Below are 17436 nucleotides of genomic sequence, written 5' to 3'. Positions count from 1 at the left end.
ACAATCCGTCACTGCACCCATGAGACAATTCACCGATCAACTACAGTCTGAATGTAACAAAAATATCAGTCAAAATGTACAGTTCAGAAACCAATATACATTCGAGTATGATACACACATTCCGCACACGACAAATACACAAGAACAAAACACACCACGACTACAACATATACCACGATGTGGAAACACAAACACAAGCTATTATCATGGTAAACCACAGCAACATTATCGTAATTACTCGCCAGCTGAACATACCAGTAATTACAGTGGAATAAATCCATATCACAATGCGAAGGAAGATGAAAGCTTAATGAAACACAGGCAATTTCAGATTTTTATCCCAGAAAAACGAACCATTCATCCGGTGATTTTTCTTAAATCTTTTAGTAACGCATTTCCACGCACTTGGAGTGACCGGAAAAAGATTTCATATATTGTCGGTTACATCCAAGGCGATGCAGCTGTCTGGGCATACAGTCAAGCTGACGTATGTACCACGTACAGTGAGTTTGAGCGTGCTTTTCTGAACAAATTCTGGTCGCAATCCGTCCAGGAGCGACTCAGAAGACAAATTTTAGAACCTGAAACTTTTAACAGTAAAAATGGTAACTTACGCAGATATTTTGAAAAATACTTGAACATGGGACACTTTTTAGACGAACCAGTCGCAACGCGTGATATACTCCGAGCGTTGAAGGCCAAATTGCCTTTCAACATTAAGGAAAAACTTCTACATATCCCGGATGACGATTCAGATTATTTTTTAACAGCTTTAGATTCGGTTGACATGTTACTTGAAGATCAGCGCTTCGCGCGGCAAAACAGCAGCCACAATGTTTACACTAGTGGTATGCAAAACATGCAGGCTTGCCAACACAATTCTGGCGCGCCCACAGTTGGATACGCGGTACAACAAAAAACAGCAAACTCACATGCCGTCTCAGTACGGAAATCAAAATCAACACGCGTATTCCAATACAAACAATAGTTACAACAGTAATAACATTTCATGCGGCAATCCATACAAAAGCCACCGCGGTAATAACTACAACGGTAACAACGGATACAAAGGTAATAACAAAAACACAAACAGAAATAGAAATAATAATAACTACGAGCCAAGACAGCATCAAGGTTGGACTCGTAACGATCAGTACTTTCATTCAAACTCTGCTTTACCACAACAGCCACCAGGTCAAAATTGGAGCATACCTTACGACCGACAGGTAAGTTATAATGCGCAACAGCAACAACAACCGCAAAAGTTTGGAGATCATAATAGGCAATATCCGAATGTGAATATAATAGAAATGACACCTGATGCACAACCTCAATCTGTGTCAGTACCTAGTACAAATGCTAATCCAACAAACTAGAAACAGTCACTACTTTGCCCCAGGTCGTGGCTGAAGAATTCTTGGGGGGCGACTTCAATGTTAATCAGTTATTTGACACCACACTTGAACAACAGAATAATGATATGCCGAGTAATTCTAAACAAAAACTACCTGTTTTATTTATAAGATACAACCACAATAACAATATATCAGATGAACTTTTACAAGACAGTACACAATGTCGTTTAAACACAAATGAAATTGTTTTAGCATCTACTACTGGTGTAGTAGGTGGGATTCCAACTACTATTATCCTAGATACAGGTGCAGCTGTGAGCGTTTTGTCTTTTAATTTCTATAAAAAGATGTGTGAATTGGAACCTGTGCCTGAGTTTCCTGCCCAAAACTGTAAAATAACTACTGCACTAGGTAATAAGTCATGTAGGGTTACGAAGCAAGTTTTTGTAAACGTTAAAATAGGTAATGGAACCGTACAATGGCCATTCCTGGTTGTACAAAACCTTGTGACAAATTGCATATTAGGAATAGATATTATGAGCGAGAAGGACTGCATTATAGACTTCTCCAAAGGTAAATGTATTTTAAATGATAAAGGCAGTGTAATTATTATTGATTTGGACAGGAGAACTCTAAAGCATGACAAACACTGTACAGGGTACAAGGTTCAGTTAGTACTTGACAAAGACATTCAAGACATGCAAACACACTCATCTGACACAGAGATAATGGACTTGAAAACATTGCTTGATCATAAGATAAGTGAAGCTACAGCTCTCAGTGTACATGAACGTATAAAACTACAGGAAGTGTTATCCAAATATTTACAAGTTTTTACCAAACGATTAGGTGTTATCAACACGTATGTCTACAAGATTGAAGTTAAGCCTCACAAGATCTTCTACCATAAGACATATAACGTACCGTTATCTCAACGACCTGCTGTGTGGCAAGAATTAAAACAAATGTTAGACTGGAAGGTCATTGAACCATCCACCTCACCTTATTGTAGTCCTCTACTTGTTGTCAAAAAATCAAATGGAAGCATTAGGTTAGTGTTAGACGCACGAGCTATTAATGAAATAATTTTACCGGTTCACACAAAACCTGAAAATTTAGAAGAGCAATTACAGAAATTTCTAGATGCAAAATATTTTTCCACAATAGATCTCGCTAATTCGTTTTGGCAGGTGGGTATCACTCCTGATTCTCGGAAATATATTGCATTTATGTTCGGGGGGCGAACCTATCAGTTTTGTGTTCTACCCTTCGGACTGAATGTCAGCTCGGGGGTATTCATTACAGCCCTGGATACCGTGCTTGGCGATGATTTAGTTGAGACAGTCACACACTATGTAGATGATATACTGATAGCTACACAATCTTGGAATGAACACGTTGACACTCTTCAAGGAATTTTAGAAAAATTTGCACAAGCTGGAGTCACAGCCAACCTAAGAAAATCAAAATTTGGTTGCAGTGAGATAAAGTATTTAGGACATATCATTAATTCACAGGGCATACGTCCGGATCCCAGTAAATTAGATGCTATCAGAAACTTTCCTAGCCCTCGAACTAAAAAGCAGTTAAAATCATTCCTTGGGCTATGTTCATTTTTCAGACGTTTTTTGCCGCAACCACTTTTGAACAGTAAACATGTGCTAAATCTACTCAGAAAGAATCAAGTTTGGATCTGGTCGGAACAGTGCCAGAATGACTTTAATACAATTAAACATGCTTTAGTGAATGCTAACATATTGAGCCATCCAGATTTCAATTTAGATTTTTGTATGACTTGTGGCGCTTCACGTACTGGCTTGGGCTGTTGCTTATTTCAAGTTGTAAAGAATAAAGAGGAGGAACAGATAAGAATTATTGGGTTTGCGAGTCGCACTCTAACTGAATGTGAGCGCACATACTCCACTACTGAGTTAGAAACACTTTCCATAGTATGGGCATTCAAGAAATTCAATTATTATTTATTTGGAAAACATACAGTAATTTACACCGATCACCAGGCCCTGACATTTTTGTTAACTTGTAAACTTGTACATCCTAGACTATCACGGTGGGCAGTTACACTTCAGAACTACTCTTTTGAAATTAAGTACATAAGAGGTAAGGACAACACCATTGCAGACACTTTGTCTAGACTTCCACAAGGTATGAATGATACCAACAGTGACTTAGAAAATATAAATGACTACAGGATTCTCTTAATGCAAGACAAGCAGTATCACCAATATTATATTGATATGTCCAGAAACATGGCTGAATTACAAAAATCTGATCCTCACTGGTATAAGATAATAACATTACTGGTAGAAAAACACAATCATCCTTTGACTAAGTATTACAAGTTACACAATGATGTGTTATTTTACCGCCGACATCCAAATGCTACTAACTGGTGTGTTTGCATTCCCAAAGAGTCTGAACGTAATCTAATTTGGCACACACACTTAGTTTGGGGTCATTATGGGACGAAAAAGTGTTTGGCAAAGCTCAGCACATACTGTTCTTTTAGCAATATGAGAAGAAAAATTTACAGGGAACTAAAAACATGTGTCATATGTCAAAAATCAAAACCTCAGAATTTATCCACAAAAACAGATTTACATTCTATTTTACCCTGTAAACCCCTGGAAATTCTGTGTACTGACATCAGTGGACCGCATCCAGCAAGCTCTGGAGGCGTCAAATATATCTTAGCTTTTTACGATATATTTTCTAAACATGTAAAACTTTATGCTTTAAAATCCGCCACTGCAAATGCTATAATACGAAGATTCTCAAGTGATTACCTGACGCACGTGGGAAAACCTAAAGCAATTCTATCAGATAATGCAGCATACTACTCTGGGTACAAATGGAGAAATTTCTTGAAGGACAATAACATTAAAAGTATATTTATTTCGAGGTTTAGTCCACAATGTAACGCGACTGAGAGACTTTTCCGAGAATTAAATCGATTCATGAGGACCTATATTTCATCAAAACATACTAATTGGGTGTCCTACCTAAGTCTTTTCGAAGACGTACACAATAACTTAAATATTTACGATACGAATTACACACCTAACGAGATCATGTTCAATTGCAAACAGAACGATCAGTGGATAGAACCATTACCTAAGTTGTCAGACAAGGAAATCACACCTGAACAGAAAATAAAAGAAGTATTGACTACATTGACACATCACGCACAAATACGAAACAAACATCACAGAAACATAATAAAAAGAAAACAAAAATTCGAGGTAGGAATGCTTGTACTACTTCGTACCCATCATAAATCTGTAGCACTCAAACGACGCAACGCTAAGTGGCGTCTGCTATATGAAGGACCTTATATAATTGTTAACATACCGCATCCTGGTGCGTATCTGTTACAACATCCTAGAACTAACAAAATTATTGGGCTATACGCACACCGAGATCTTAGAGCATTTCATGCTGAATAATGTCAAAGTCATACCCATCAAAATATTGCTAAGCAACTCGAAAAACTCTGTTGTTACAACACAGATAATAAGTAGTATAGAAATTTTCATTTCAGCGGTTCCAGTGACGCAGTTGAAGACAGAAGAACTCTTCTTTCACCGCGCGCCTCCACCTGAAAGACGGAATATTAAAGTAAAATTTATGATTACGTAGCAGTGGATGACATATTAATTTTTCACGGAACATTTGTTACTGAAGGTACCACTGACTTGGTGTGACACCTGACGAACTGACAGACGTCATCTGTGGAGCGATCTTTTACTTTGAGAAATAGATTAGACGCACATCTCTCAACACGAAAAGCATCTATCAGTAGTCAAGGCCACACAGACACTCTACACACACGCACAAAACGCGAGGAATCGAACATTTTCTCTCTCTTACTATTTTGAATATTTATTGAGTAGTGAAAACGCCTGGTCTTGCCTACTGATGTAATGAATGTTGTGTCTAACCTATCTTAATTTCAGATGACATCACAAAAAACATCGATAATATCCCAGCAAAACCGCTAAAGAGGATGTAAATATCTGCAATTCATGAAATCAAATGTGACACAATGTAATAACCTATAGCGATGTAATGATGATGTAAACATGTTTATGTGCAACTATATTATGTTTATGCTAAGAAAATATGTGACGTGTGTATGTATAATTACTTATTTTTTTAACTGATGTATAGTGTAACTGTTACTATGTAAAAATTTGAACAAAACGAGTGCCAAAAAGACATTGCATAGTGAACCACTGTTCACGGACATTAACGAACATTACTAACTCTGCAACTACGCGGAAACCTATGTGAAAGAAACTGTTAATGCCATTCATTATGCAGCGTATCTATGTAAACGCGATGAACGATTTCCTTGATTAATAACTACGAACATTTAGGTGAGCTATATTCAGCAAAAAACTGAAAATGTGAAGTGCATAATTCGTGCATCGTCTAGTGACATTACTACAGTACCCAACTTCAAGATGTTAACTGGATTAAATGGACACAAAGTGCCTGTCCAGAAAACAACACGACGGGTGGAAGAATTTTGGTTGGAACTTCAGGGAATGAAATGTTCTCGAAATGTGACGGACACTCTTACCTGGACTGTCCAAGGATCGACGCCAGCTATGTGCCGTCCGAGGTTCTGCAACCAAGCTTCCACGGAATGTAAAAAACGAACTGCACGTGGAACAATTACTCGACGGGTCACGTCTGATCTGTAATAAGCAATGCTTTTAGTCACAACGAACTGCATCACTACGACTATAATGGAAATGAGAAATGGACACGCTTATGTATTAATCACGTTGTTATACAACGATGTTACTGTGATCAAAAAACTTTACCACGACGATACTAACCTGTAAAAAATTATTGTGCAGCGGATGAATATGAACTGTAATAATGACACGATGTGTATAGGTCAACGCACCTGAAAAATACGGACATTTTTCTTTGAAGTATTTCAAAACAATACTATGTAACTAAGAACATTCAACAATCTAAGTTGTATTGTGTTATAACAAATATTGTAAATTTAAAACTAAGTTACCTGTCATAGAATGTAGTCTACATATGTAATCTTGGTTGAATATTTTCTTTGTGCAACGACTGAAAAACGCGCGCACACGAACAATATGAACTGCAATACTGTGCCGCGTGATCTAACTGTACGATATAACGGCAGTCCCGCAGTTACACAGACGCTTCTGCGCATGCGCGCACTCTATCTGCCAACATAAGAACTTTTACGGTGCACCCGCATCATTCAAATTTTGTATATAATGTGTATAATGTGTAATGTAAGTCATGTAAATAGTTGTAGATAACTTAGATTTTCTTGTGCCTTTAGGTGAATTGCTCGCCTGCAGGTGTGTCCTTTCGCCTCGCAATTCAGGGGGCAATATAAAGGCACATTTGCATGCCGAGCGTGAGTTTCCTCGGAAACGCGAAATATTAATTAAATAAATAATCAGTGACAAATAAATAAAGCCTATGGCACACAACTGCAGCGCTGTGTCGCTGATAAAACAAAAGCACAATTACGTTACTCTTATGTTTGATTAAGAAAAAGAGAGCTCTGGTTGAAGTGGTGCGAGAAGCACGTATTTTATTTTATTGTCTGGCACACCACCATATTTCATGTTATAGAAGAATACTGCGAGTTGCAACCACACTAGGCACTCGATTCTGTAAAGAATTGTATTTATAAAAGTAAGTAGGATTATGAACTGTAGGCTTATTCATTGAATATATCTGATTTAACTAACTGTGTAACTTTTTTGTGTTTAGTAGACAATCACCTCTGTACGACATATTGGCATGGCTGGCAAATTATTGTAATATTGAGATTTAGATTATGAGTCCGCACCTACCGCAGCAGTCTTTGGAAACGATGTAATTACGAAGTCCGATTATTCAGTTTTATTTCACGGTCAACTACGAGTAACATTGCCTTTACGAAAAAGCCATTGTCAAGCGTCTGATAACGAATAATTAAACGTCCACGTTCCAGATAAGCAAATACAATTGCAATCACAATCACCATCATACAGATAGAATAATTAACATATTTAAATAACAATATACATATTTTTTTATTTATTTTATTTATTTTATAAACGCCGGTCAACTGCTGTTTGTGTATGAGAAATCGGTTGGAATCTTTCCTCATGTCAGCACTTTGTAGGTGTCGCCACCGGCGCCAACCTTGTGTGAATGTTCTAAAAAGGTAATCATTTGCATATCACAGCATCTTCTTCTTGTCGGTTAAATTTCACATCTGTAGCACGTCATCTTCGTGGAGCAGCAATTTTAGTGGCCTGTAGTATACTTCTACGTTCTAGGGGACTGATGACCTCAGAAGTTAAGTACCATAGTGCTCAGAGCCATATCACGGCTGTAACATTAATTGTTAATATACAAAAGTCATGGGCCGCAACAAGCAGTAAAGATGGTTTCCATTTTTCAATAAGTTGATTTGCTGGTTATCAGTGAGAAGTATTAGCATAAAAACACTAAAGCTTCATTCATCAGTCAGAGATGAACCGTAATTAAAAGTACCAATGCTTCACTTGGCCTGTCTTTTATGTACTTCATATATAAACTCTTTGCTCATGCATGTGATGTACATACAATGAAGCGCCAAAGAAACTAGTGTAGCCTACGTATTAAAATACAGAGATATTTAAACAGGCAGAATACGGCGCTGCGGTCGGCAAAGCCTATATAAGACAACAGGTGTCTGGCGCATTTGTTAGTTCGCTTACTGCAGCTACTATAGTAAGTTATCAAGATTTAAGTAAGTTTGAACGTGTTGTTATAGCCGGCGCACGAGCGATGGGATTCAGCATCTCCAAGGCAGCGGTGAAGTAGGGATTTTCCCATACCACTATTTCACGAGGGTACCGTGAATATAAAGAATCCAGTAAAACATCAAACCTCTGACATCGATGCGGCCGGAAAGAAGAGCCTGCAAGAAAGGGACCAAAGACGACTGAAGAGAATCGTTTAATGTGACAGAAGTCCAACCCTTCCCCAAAAGTGCTGCAGATTTCAATGCTGAGCCATCAACAAATGTCAGCGTGCGAATTATTCAACGAAACATCATCGATATTGGCTTTCGGAGCGAAGGCCCACTCGTGTACCCTTGGCGACTGCACACCACAAAGCTTGAGGCCTCGCCTGGGCCCGGCAACAGCAATATTGGATTGTTGATGACTGGAAACATGTTGTCTGGTCGGACGAGTCTCGTTTCAAATAGTATCGAGCGGATGGACGTGTACGGGTATCGAGATAACCTCATTAATCCATAGACCCTGCATGTCAGCAGGGGACTGTTCAAGCTGTGGTGGACGCTCTATAATGGTGTGGGGCGTGTGCAGTTGGAGTGATATGGGACCCCAGATATGTCTAGAAACGACTCTAACAGGTGACACATAGGCAAGCATCCTGTCTGATCACTTGCATCCATTCACGTCCATTGTGCATTCCGACGGACTCGGGCAATTCCAGGACAATCCGACACCCCACAGGTCCAGAATTACTACAGAGTTGCTCCAGGAACACTCTTCTGAGTTTACACACTTCCGCCACGAAACTCCTCAGACACGAATATTATAGAGCGTATCTGGGATGCCTTGCAACGTGCTGTTCAGAAGAGATCTCCACCTCCTCATGATCTTGCGGATTTCTGAACAGCGCTGCAGGATTAATGGTGTCAGTTCCCTCCAGCACTACTTCAGACACTAAGTCCAGTCCATGCGACGTCGTGTTGCGACACTTCCGTTTGGTCACGGAGACCCTCCACGATATTAGGCAGGTGTACCAGTTTCTTTGGCTCTTCATTGTATCTCAGATGCAAGTATCACTTGACAGTAGCTTAAAAACCGAATAAAATATGTAGCGAATGTCAACAAATTTTAATTTTGAGAAAAAGTTTGCAGCCCGGATGGATTTAATCTGGAACAATTTCGAATGATTAAATTTTTGTATCTGTTGTATTCTCTAACATTAAGTATTCACTGCTAAAAAGATAATGAGAGTTGAGTAGCGACGATTTCATCAGTCGTGTGGACAGCTGTTGAAGCAACTATACAGGGTGGTCCATTGATAGTGACCGGGCCAAATATCTCACGAAATAAGCATCAAACGAAAAAACTACAAAGAACGAAATTCGTCTAGCTTGAAAGGTGAAACCAGATGCCGCTATTGTTGGCCCGCTAGATGGCGCTGCCATAGGTCAAACGGACATCAACTGCGGTTTTTTAAAAATAGGAACCCCATTTTTTAATACATATTCGTGTAGTAAGTAAAGAAATATGAATGTTTTAGTTGGACCACTTTTTTCGCCTTGTGATAGATGGCACTGTAATAGTCACAAACGTATAGGTACGTGGTATCACGTAACATTCCGCCAGTGGGGCGGTATTTGCTTCGTGATACATTATCCGTGTTAAAATGGACCGTTTACCAATTGCCTAAAAGGTCGATATCGTGTTGATGTATGGCTATTGTGATCAAAATGCCCAACGGGCGTGTGTTATGTGTGCTGCTCGGTATCCTGGACATCATCCAAGCGTCCGGACCGTTCGCCGCATAGTTACGTTATTTAAGGAAACAGGAAGTGTTCAGCCACATGTGAGACGTCAACCACGACCTGCAACAAATGATGATGCCCAAGTAGGTGTTTTAGCTGCTGTCGCGGCTAATCCGCTCATCAGTAGCAGACAAATGCGCTAGAATCGGGAATCTCAAAAACGTCGGTGTTGAGAATGCTACAGCTACATCGATTGCCACCCGTACCATATTTCTATGCACCAGGAATTGCATGGCGAAGACTTTGAACGTCGTGTACAGTTTTGTCACTGGGCACAAGAGAAATTACGGGACGATGACAGATTTTTTGCACGCGTTCTATTTAGCGACGAAGCGTCAGTCACCAACAGCGGTAACGTAAACGAGCGTAATATGCACTATTGAGCAACGGAAAATCCATGATGGCTAAGGCAAGTGGAATATCAGCGACCTAGGCTGGTTAATGTATGGTGCGGCATTATGGGAGGAAGGATAATTGTCCCCCATTTTATCGATGGCAATCTAAAAGGTGCAATGTATGCTGATTTCCTACGTCATGTCCTATCGATGTTACTACAATATGTTTCACTGCATGACATAATGATGATGTACTTCCAACATGATGGATGTCCGGCACGTAGCAGTATTGAATAGCATATTTCATGACAGATGGATTGGCCGTCGAAGCACCATACCATGGCCCGCACGTTAACCGGATCTGACGTCCCCGGATTTCTTTCTGTGGGGAAAGTCGAAGGATATTTGCTATCGTGATCCACCGACAACGCCTGACAACATGCGTCAGAGCATTGTCAATGCATGTGCGAAAATTGCGGAAGGCTAACTACTCGCTGTTGAGAGGAATGTCGTTACACATATTGCCAAATGCATTGAAGTTGGCGGACACCATTTTGAGCATTTATTGCATTAATGTGGTATTTACAGGTAATCACGCTGTAACACATGCGTTCTCAGAAATGATAACTTCACAAAGGTGCATGTATCACATTGGAACAGCCGAAATAAAATGTTCAAACGTACCTACGTTTGGTATTTTAATTTAAGAAACCTACCTATTACTAGCTGTAGGTCTAAAATTGTGAGCCATATGTTTGTGACTATTACAGCACCATGTATCACAAAGCGAAAAATGTGGTACAACTAAAACATACATATTTCTTTACGTACTACACGAATATTTAATAAAATATGGGGGCTCCTATTTAAAAAACGCAGTTGATATCCGTTTGACCCATGGCAGCGCCAACCATAGCGCCATCTGGTTTCCCCTTCAAGCTAGACGAGTTTCGTTCTTTGTAGTTTTTTTCGTTTGACGCTTGTTTCGTGAGATATTTGGCCCCGTCACGATCAATTGACCACCCTGTATATGTTAACAGTAGTTTGACAACACTTTTTGCTTTCTCATGAAATTCCTTGTGCAATTACTTATGCAATTCCCGTAAATTTATATCTAAGGAAGAAGAGTTAGCCCTGTCATAAAAAGTGACAAATTAGATAAGCATAAGGCTGTGACCTTGGTGAATTAGAGTTGTTGGGAATAACGAAACCGTATTAAAAAATTTATCAATGATTTGTACTTCATAAATGAATAACAGAACACGTAACGCTGGTATGTTTCCGGCACACGTCAGTGCTTGTTTACCTACCTACCGCTGTCGTTTCCATCGGGTTTGGCGTCCACAGCGTCGTCAGCGATGTTTTGGTTGGGCTGGCGGGCGATGTCCACTTCGTCCATGACTCCTCTGCCGTTAGAACCGTAGCGATCCATACTTCTCCTAACAGAACCTTCTTTCTTCTTTAATGGCCGTTATATTCTGCAAGAAATGAAAGAAATACAGAAAAACGAGTCCGCGGTTTTACATCTATTCGAGGAGCATCGTCCTACAAGGATCCTGTAAAGTGAATGCCTGAGGGTACTTTTCGTTTTACCGTCTGACAGGGTTCCCTCTTACTCGAGTCATAGATGGAAAATGGAATGAATGTTAAATGTCTCTTTGTGTGTTGTTAATCATGTCTTATCTTCGGCTGGCCTAAGTGACCGAGCGGTTCTAGGCTCTGAAGTCTGGAACCGCGCGACCGCTACGGTCGCAGGTTCGAATCCTGCCTCGGGCATGGATGTGTGTGATGTCCTTAGGTTAGTTAGGTTTAAGTAGTTCTTAGTTCTAGGGGACTGATGACCTCAGAAGTTAAGTCCCATAGTGCTCAGAGCCATTTGAACCATTTGAATCTTACCTTCACAGTTACTGTGGCAGCTTTATGTAAGAAAACGCTGGACATTCATGGATTCTGTGTTGACCACGGTTTACACTATTTTTTGGGTTAGATTATAGCAATATATAAGTTGTGTTTCATTGTCCGACGATTGAGCTCTTTATATTAAATGTACTTCTTCAGCGAGGCAAACTTTCTCAGTTTGGTTGACTGATGATACATTTTCGGAATTTTAGCCCTGATGACTAACCCAGGCTAGTCGTTCTATTCAAGATGTAGGGCCTGCTTTGCAATCTTAGATACAATATAGACCTGGTGAACATCACATTACTTGTAAATATGGTACGACTTTCGTCGTATAGCGCGCGGGGAGAACGAACACCTGTATCTTTCCGTGCGAGCTCTCTGATTTTCCTTATTTTATTATGATGATGTAGGTCGGTGTCAACAAAATATTTTCGCATTCGGAGGAGAAAGTTGGTGATTGGAATTTTGTGAAAGATCACGTCGCAACGAAAAACGCCTTTCTTTTAATGATGTCCGGACCGAATCCTGTATCATTTCTGTGACACTCTCTCCCATATTTACCGATAATACAAAACGTGCTGCCCTTTTTTGAACTTTCTCGATGTACTCCGTCAATACTGCCTGGTAAGGATCCCACACGCCCCAACAGTATTCTAAAAGAGGACGGACAAGGGTAGTGTAGGCAGCCTCTTTAGTAGGTCTGTTACATTTTCTAAGTGTCCTGCTAATAAAACGCTGTCCTTGGTTAGCCTTCCCCACAATATTTTCCATGTGTTCCTTCCAATTTAAGTTGTTCCTAGTTGTAATAACTAGTTATTTAATAGAATTTACAGCCTCATTTATCGTGAAACTGCAGTTTAACGGATTCCTTTTAGCACTCATGTGGGCGACCTCACACTTTTTCACCATACAGTTATCTTTTCTGAATCGTTTTGCAATTTTTGTTTCGATCTTCTAATGACTTTACTAGCCGATATACGACAGCGCCATCTGGAAACAACCTAAAAGGGCTGCTCAGATTGTGTTTTAAATGTTTATATATTATAGATAACGAACAGCAAAGACCCTGTAACATTACCTTGGGGAACTCGAGAAATCACGTCTGTTTTAATCGACGACTTTCCGTCAGTTACTACGAACTGCAACATCTCTGACAGGAAATCATGAATCCAGTCACGTAACTGAGACAATATTCCAAAAGTACACAATTTCACTACAAGCCACTTGTGTGGTACAGTATCAAAACCTTCTGGATATCTAAAATACGGAATCAATTTCGAATCCCTTGTCAATAGCACTCAACATCTGAGTAAATAACTAGCTGTGTTTAACACCGAACGATGTTTTCTAAAACTCTGTTGACTGTGTGTCAATAGACAGTTCTCTTCGTGGGAATTCCTAATGTTCGAACACAATATATGTTCCAAAATCCTGCTGCTTATGGACGTTTTGATATGGACCTGTCATTTAGTGGATTACTCTTACTACCTTTCTTGAATATTAGTGTGACCTGTGCAACTTTCCGGTCTTTGGGTACAGATCTTGCGTCGAGCGAACGGTTGTATATGGAGCTGTGGAGCTATTGTATTAGCATACTCCGAAAGGTACCTAACTGGCATATAGCCTGGACCGAAAGATTTGCTTTTATTAAGTGATTTGAGATTCTTCACTACTCCGAGGGTATCTACTTGTACATTACTCATGTTGGCAGTCTTTGGCGAAGGAGTTTCCAAAGGCTGTGTTTAGTAATTTTGTTGTGACAGCACTGTCCTTTAAAGTATTTCCACTGCTATCGCGCAGAGAGGGCATTCATTGTGTCTTGCCGCTAACATACTTCACAAACATACGACCAGAATATCTTTGGGTTCTGCCAGGTTTTGGAACAAAGTATCGTTGTGGAAACTATTATAAGCGTCTCGCATTGTAGTCTGCGCTAAATTTCGAGCTTGTGTAAAAGATCGCCAATCTTAGAGATTATGCGTCCGTTTAAATTTGGCATGTTTTTTCTTTGTTGTTTCTGCAAGAGTGTTCTGATCAGTTTTGTGTGCCAAGGAGTCGTTTGTTAATATATTTGGTATAAATCTCTCAGTTGCCCTGCCGGTACTGTTTCTTTGAATTCAAGCCACATCTGGTCTATACTTACTTTGTTAATTTGGAAAGAGTGGGATTGTCTCTCAGGATGGCATCAAGTGCATTTTTATCTGCTTTTTTGAAGAGGTATATTTTTCGCTTATTTTTCGAGGATTTGGGAATTCCAATATTCAATCTCGCTACGACAACCCTGTGTTCACTAATCCCTGAATCGGTTTTGATGCTCGTTATTAACACAGGATTATTTATTGCTAAGAGGTCAAGTGTGTTTTCACAATCGTTTACTCTTCACGTGGGCTTATGAACTAACTGCTCGAAATAATTTTCAGAGAATGCTTTTAGCACGATTTCGGATTACGTTTTACGCGTACGTCCGGATTTAAACAGATATTTTCGCCAACCTGTCGAGGGGAAATTAAAGTCACCGCCCACTATAACTATATGAGTCAGCTACGTGTTTGAAATTTAATTCAAGTTTTCTTTGAACCTTTCAGCAATTGCATCATCCGAGTTGGGAGGTCGGTAAAAGGATCCAATTATTATTTTACTCCGGTCGCCAAGAATGACTTCTGCCCACACAAACTCACAGGAACTTTATACTTCAATTTTGCGATAAGATAAACTTCTTCTAACAGCAAGAAACACGCCACCGCCAACTGGGTTTAGCCTATCCTTTCGGAACACTGTTAGATATTTCGCGAAAATTTCGACTGAACTTATTTCCGGCTTCAGCCAGCTTTCAGTGCCTATAACGATTTGAGCATCAGTGCTTTCTATTAGCGCTTGGAGCTCTGGTATTTTCCCAACACAGCTACGATAATTTACAACTTTTATACCGATGGTTCCTGTATCTACGTTCTTCCTGTGTTCGGCCTACACCCTTTGCGACTGAAGCCCCTTTTGTGTTTTCCACGAGACCCTCTAACCTAAAAAACCGCCCAGTCCACGGCACACAGCCCCTGCTACGCGCGCAGCCGCCTCCTGCGTCTAGTGGACTCCTGACCGCCCTATGGCCTAAATCGTGGAATCTGCAGCCTACACGGCCGCAGAGCCGTATGAGCCTCCGATTCAGACCCTCCACTCGGCTCTGTACCAGAAGTCCACAATCAGTTCTGTCGACTATGCTGCACATGTTGAGCTACGCTTTCATTTTGCAAGCTAGACTGGCAGCCTTTACCACTTCTGTTAGCCGCTCGACCCCGGAGAGAATCTCTTCCAATCCAAAATGATACAGATCATTGGTACTGACGTGAGCCGCCACTTACACTTGGCTACAGCCTGCGCTCTTCATGGCATCCGGAATTATCCGTTCCACCTCTGGAACAACTCCGCCCAGTATGCACACAGAGAGCACATTGGATAATCCCCTTCTTGGCAGTCAAGTCCCCAATGGGCTCCATAACGCTCCTAGCATTGGATCGCCCAACTGCCAATAAACCCGCCCTCTGTAATTGCCCTGATCCTGCAGGCTGAGAGGTTTCCTCTGAAACAGGACGGGCGACTGCATCTGGCTGACTGACGGTGTCAGCCACAGACAGCACCTGGAACTTGTTTGTCAGACTAACCAGGGAGGCCTTACATGCGGCCCCCTGGGAAGTCTTTCGCCGTCTGCGACGTCCCTAAGTGACCCCCCCCCCTCCCCACCTCGATCACGGATTCATGGATGAGGTCTCAACCCCAGTGCAAGCAGTAACTGGTCTGGCCTCTGGTGAGGACCGATCAGAGGACTCAGACATGCTGGACGTCCATTGGATCGCCACTGCCAGCCCACAATAGTGATGCTCATCCACAGCAGCTTTGGGCTATGTAGCTGAAGCCATCACAGCCTGGAGCTAAGAGTGAAGTGTCACCAACTCTGCTCGCATCCTGATATAACAGTAACAGTCCAATATGCATGGAAAAGTGGGTAGTGGCAGGCACAGTGTCCAGATCGACGGATTCGCACTGCAAGTGGAACAGAAACTGCGACCTGATTGAAAACTAACTATTGCTCGTCTGGTTTACTAATTTGCTCGTACTGGACGTTCACTATTTACACTATGGTACCAAAAAATCTCGGATATCACTCATTATGTGCAAGATGGGTGCCGAAAATTTTTTCTGGCCTGTACCAACATCAAAAAGTCTGTAGATGACGAGCGTTTCCTGACAGATGTCGACGAGGTGGAGATAATTTTTTTATACATTTTTGAGGACGTGGCTAGCCTACATTATTGCGCAATGGAAACGATAGTCAACGCAATGGCGCTTTTCAACTTCGCCAAAATCGAAGCTCAAGCCCATCCTTGTCCACTGGTTCAGATTCCTGGCAGAGACAGTTACGGAAAGTGCTTAAAAATGAACGGCAATTTAGTTGGAAAGTAAAGTAGACTGTGAGAAATTAACACCGCCCATAAAGCTTTTAAATTTTTAACGTCCTAGTGTCCTTATTTTCGAATAAAATTCGCAGAAGCCTTCTCAATTTCTCTCCAGTCGAACGTAGAACTTTTCCACTTAATACTATTTCAAAAAGAATTAAATGGTGGAAATAATGGCAATGTATTAACATTATCCATTCAGTGATTAATACAATTTCATTTACAAAAATTGGTGTATCTGGGAGATATATGACTGGAAAGACGTTTTTCCACATACTAGGTGCGCTAGAATACACATGATCTCTGCAGCACACAGGGTGTCTGACTGAGGATTCAGAATGCTACGAATCTCAGTAGATTTACAAATATGATAACTTGTCTTTGTGAAAACACGACTATATGTTGGCCGTAAATGGATTATTTAAATCTTGATCTACAACATAATTTGATATCTGTAGCCCAACAATACGTATTGTCTAATTACAAATTCATCTATGAAGCAAAAGAAATGATGTAGAAATGATTTCATTTTATTTTAAAGATTTCACTATCTGCCAAAACTATTAATTCACAAGGGAGTCTGTAAAAAATTTTTATAGGTGCTTACGTTCCTGCTTTCTGTGCACCAGTAAAGCTAATACCCAAAACTCCAGATGTCAGATACTTAGATCGGTACCAAACATTTTACGCCGATAGAGTATCACCCAAAACTCCGATTTAGTTCGTACTATATGCTGTCGTCCAGCAGGATGGACGTAAACGTAAATTAAAAGTAACACCAGATTTACGGAGTA

At 40.5% G+C, this 17436-nt stretch overlaps 1 protein-coding gene across 2 annotated transcripts in view; it reads right to left on the bottom strand.

Annotated features, from left to right (window-relative positions):
• LOC124776646 (caspase-1-like) overlaps positions 1–17436 on the bottom strand; it is a 136672-nt gene that overhangs the window by 106809 nt on the left and 12427 nt on the right. Inside the window, exon 2 of one of the 2 annotated variants that reach the window (XM_047251737.1) lies at positions 11603–11770. In XM_047251737.1, the coding sequence (XP_047107693.1) occupies positions 11603–11724 (122 nt within the window). In that variant the 5' untranslated portion in view covers positions 11725–11770. The remainder of the gene's footprint in view (positions 1–11602; positions 11771–17436) is intronic. The other variant, XM_047251745.1, reaches the window with a different exon arrangement.

Source organism: Schistocerca piceifrons, chromosome 1 (genome assembly GCF_021461385.2).
Source record: "Schistocerca piceifrons isolate TAMUIC-IGC-003096 chromosome 1, iqSchPice1.1, whole genome shotgun sequence".
Lineage (NCBI taxonomy): Eukaryota > Metazoa > Arthropoda > Insecta > Orthoptera > Acrididae > Schistocerca > Schistocerca piceifrons.
Note: the sequence above shows the minus strand (reverse complement) of the source record. Positions and strands in the feature narration are given on the sequence as shown.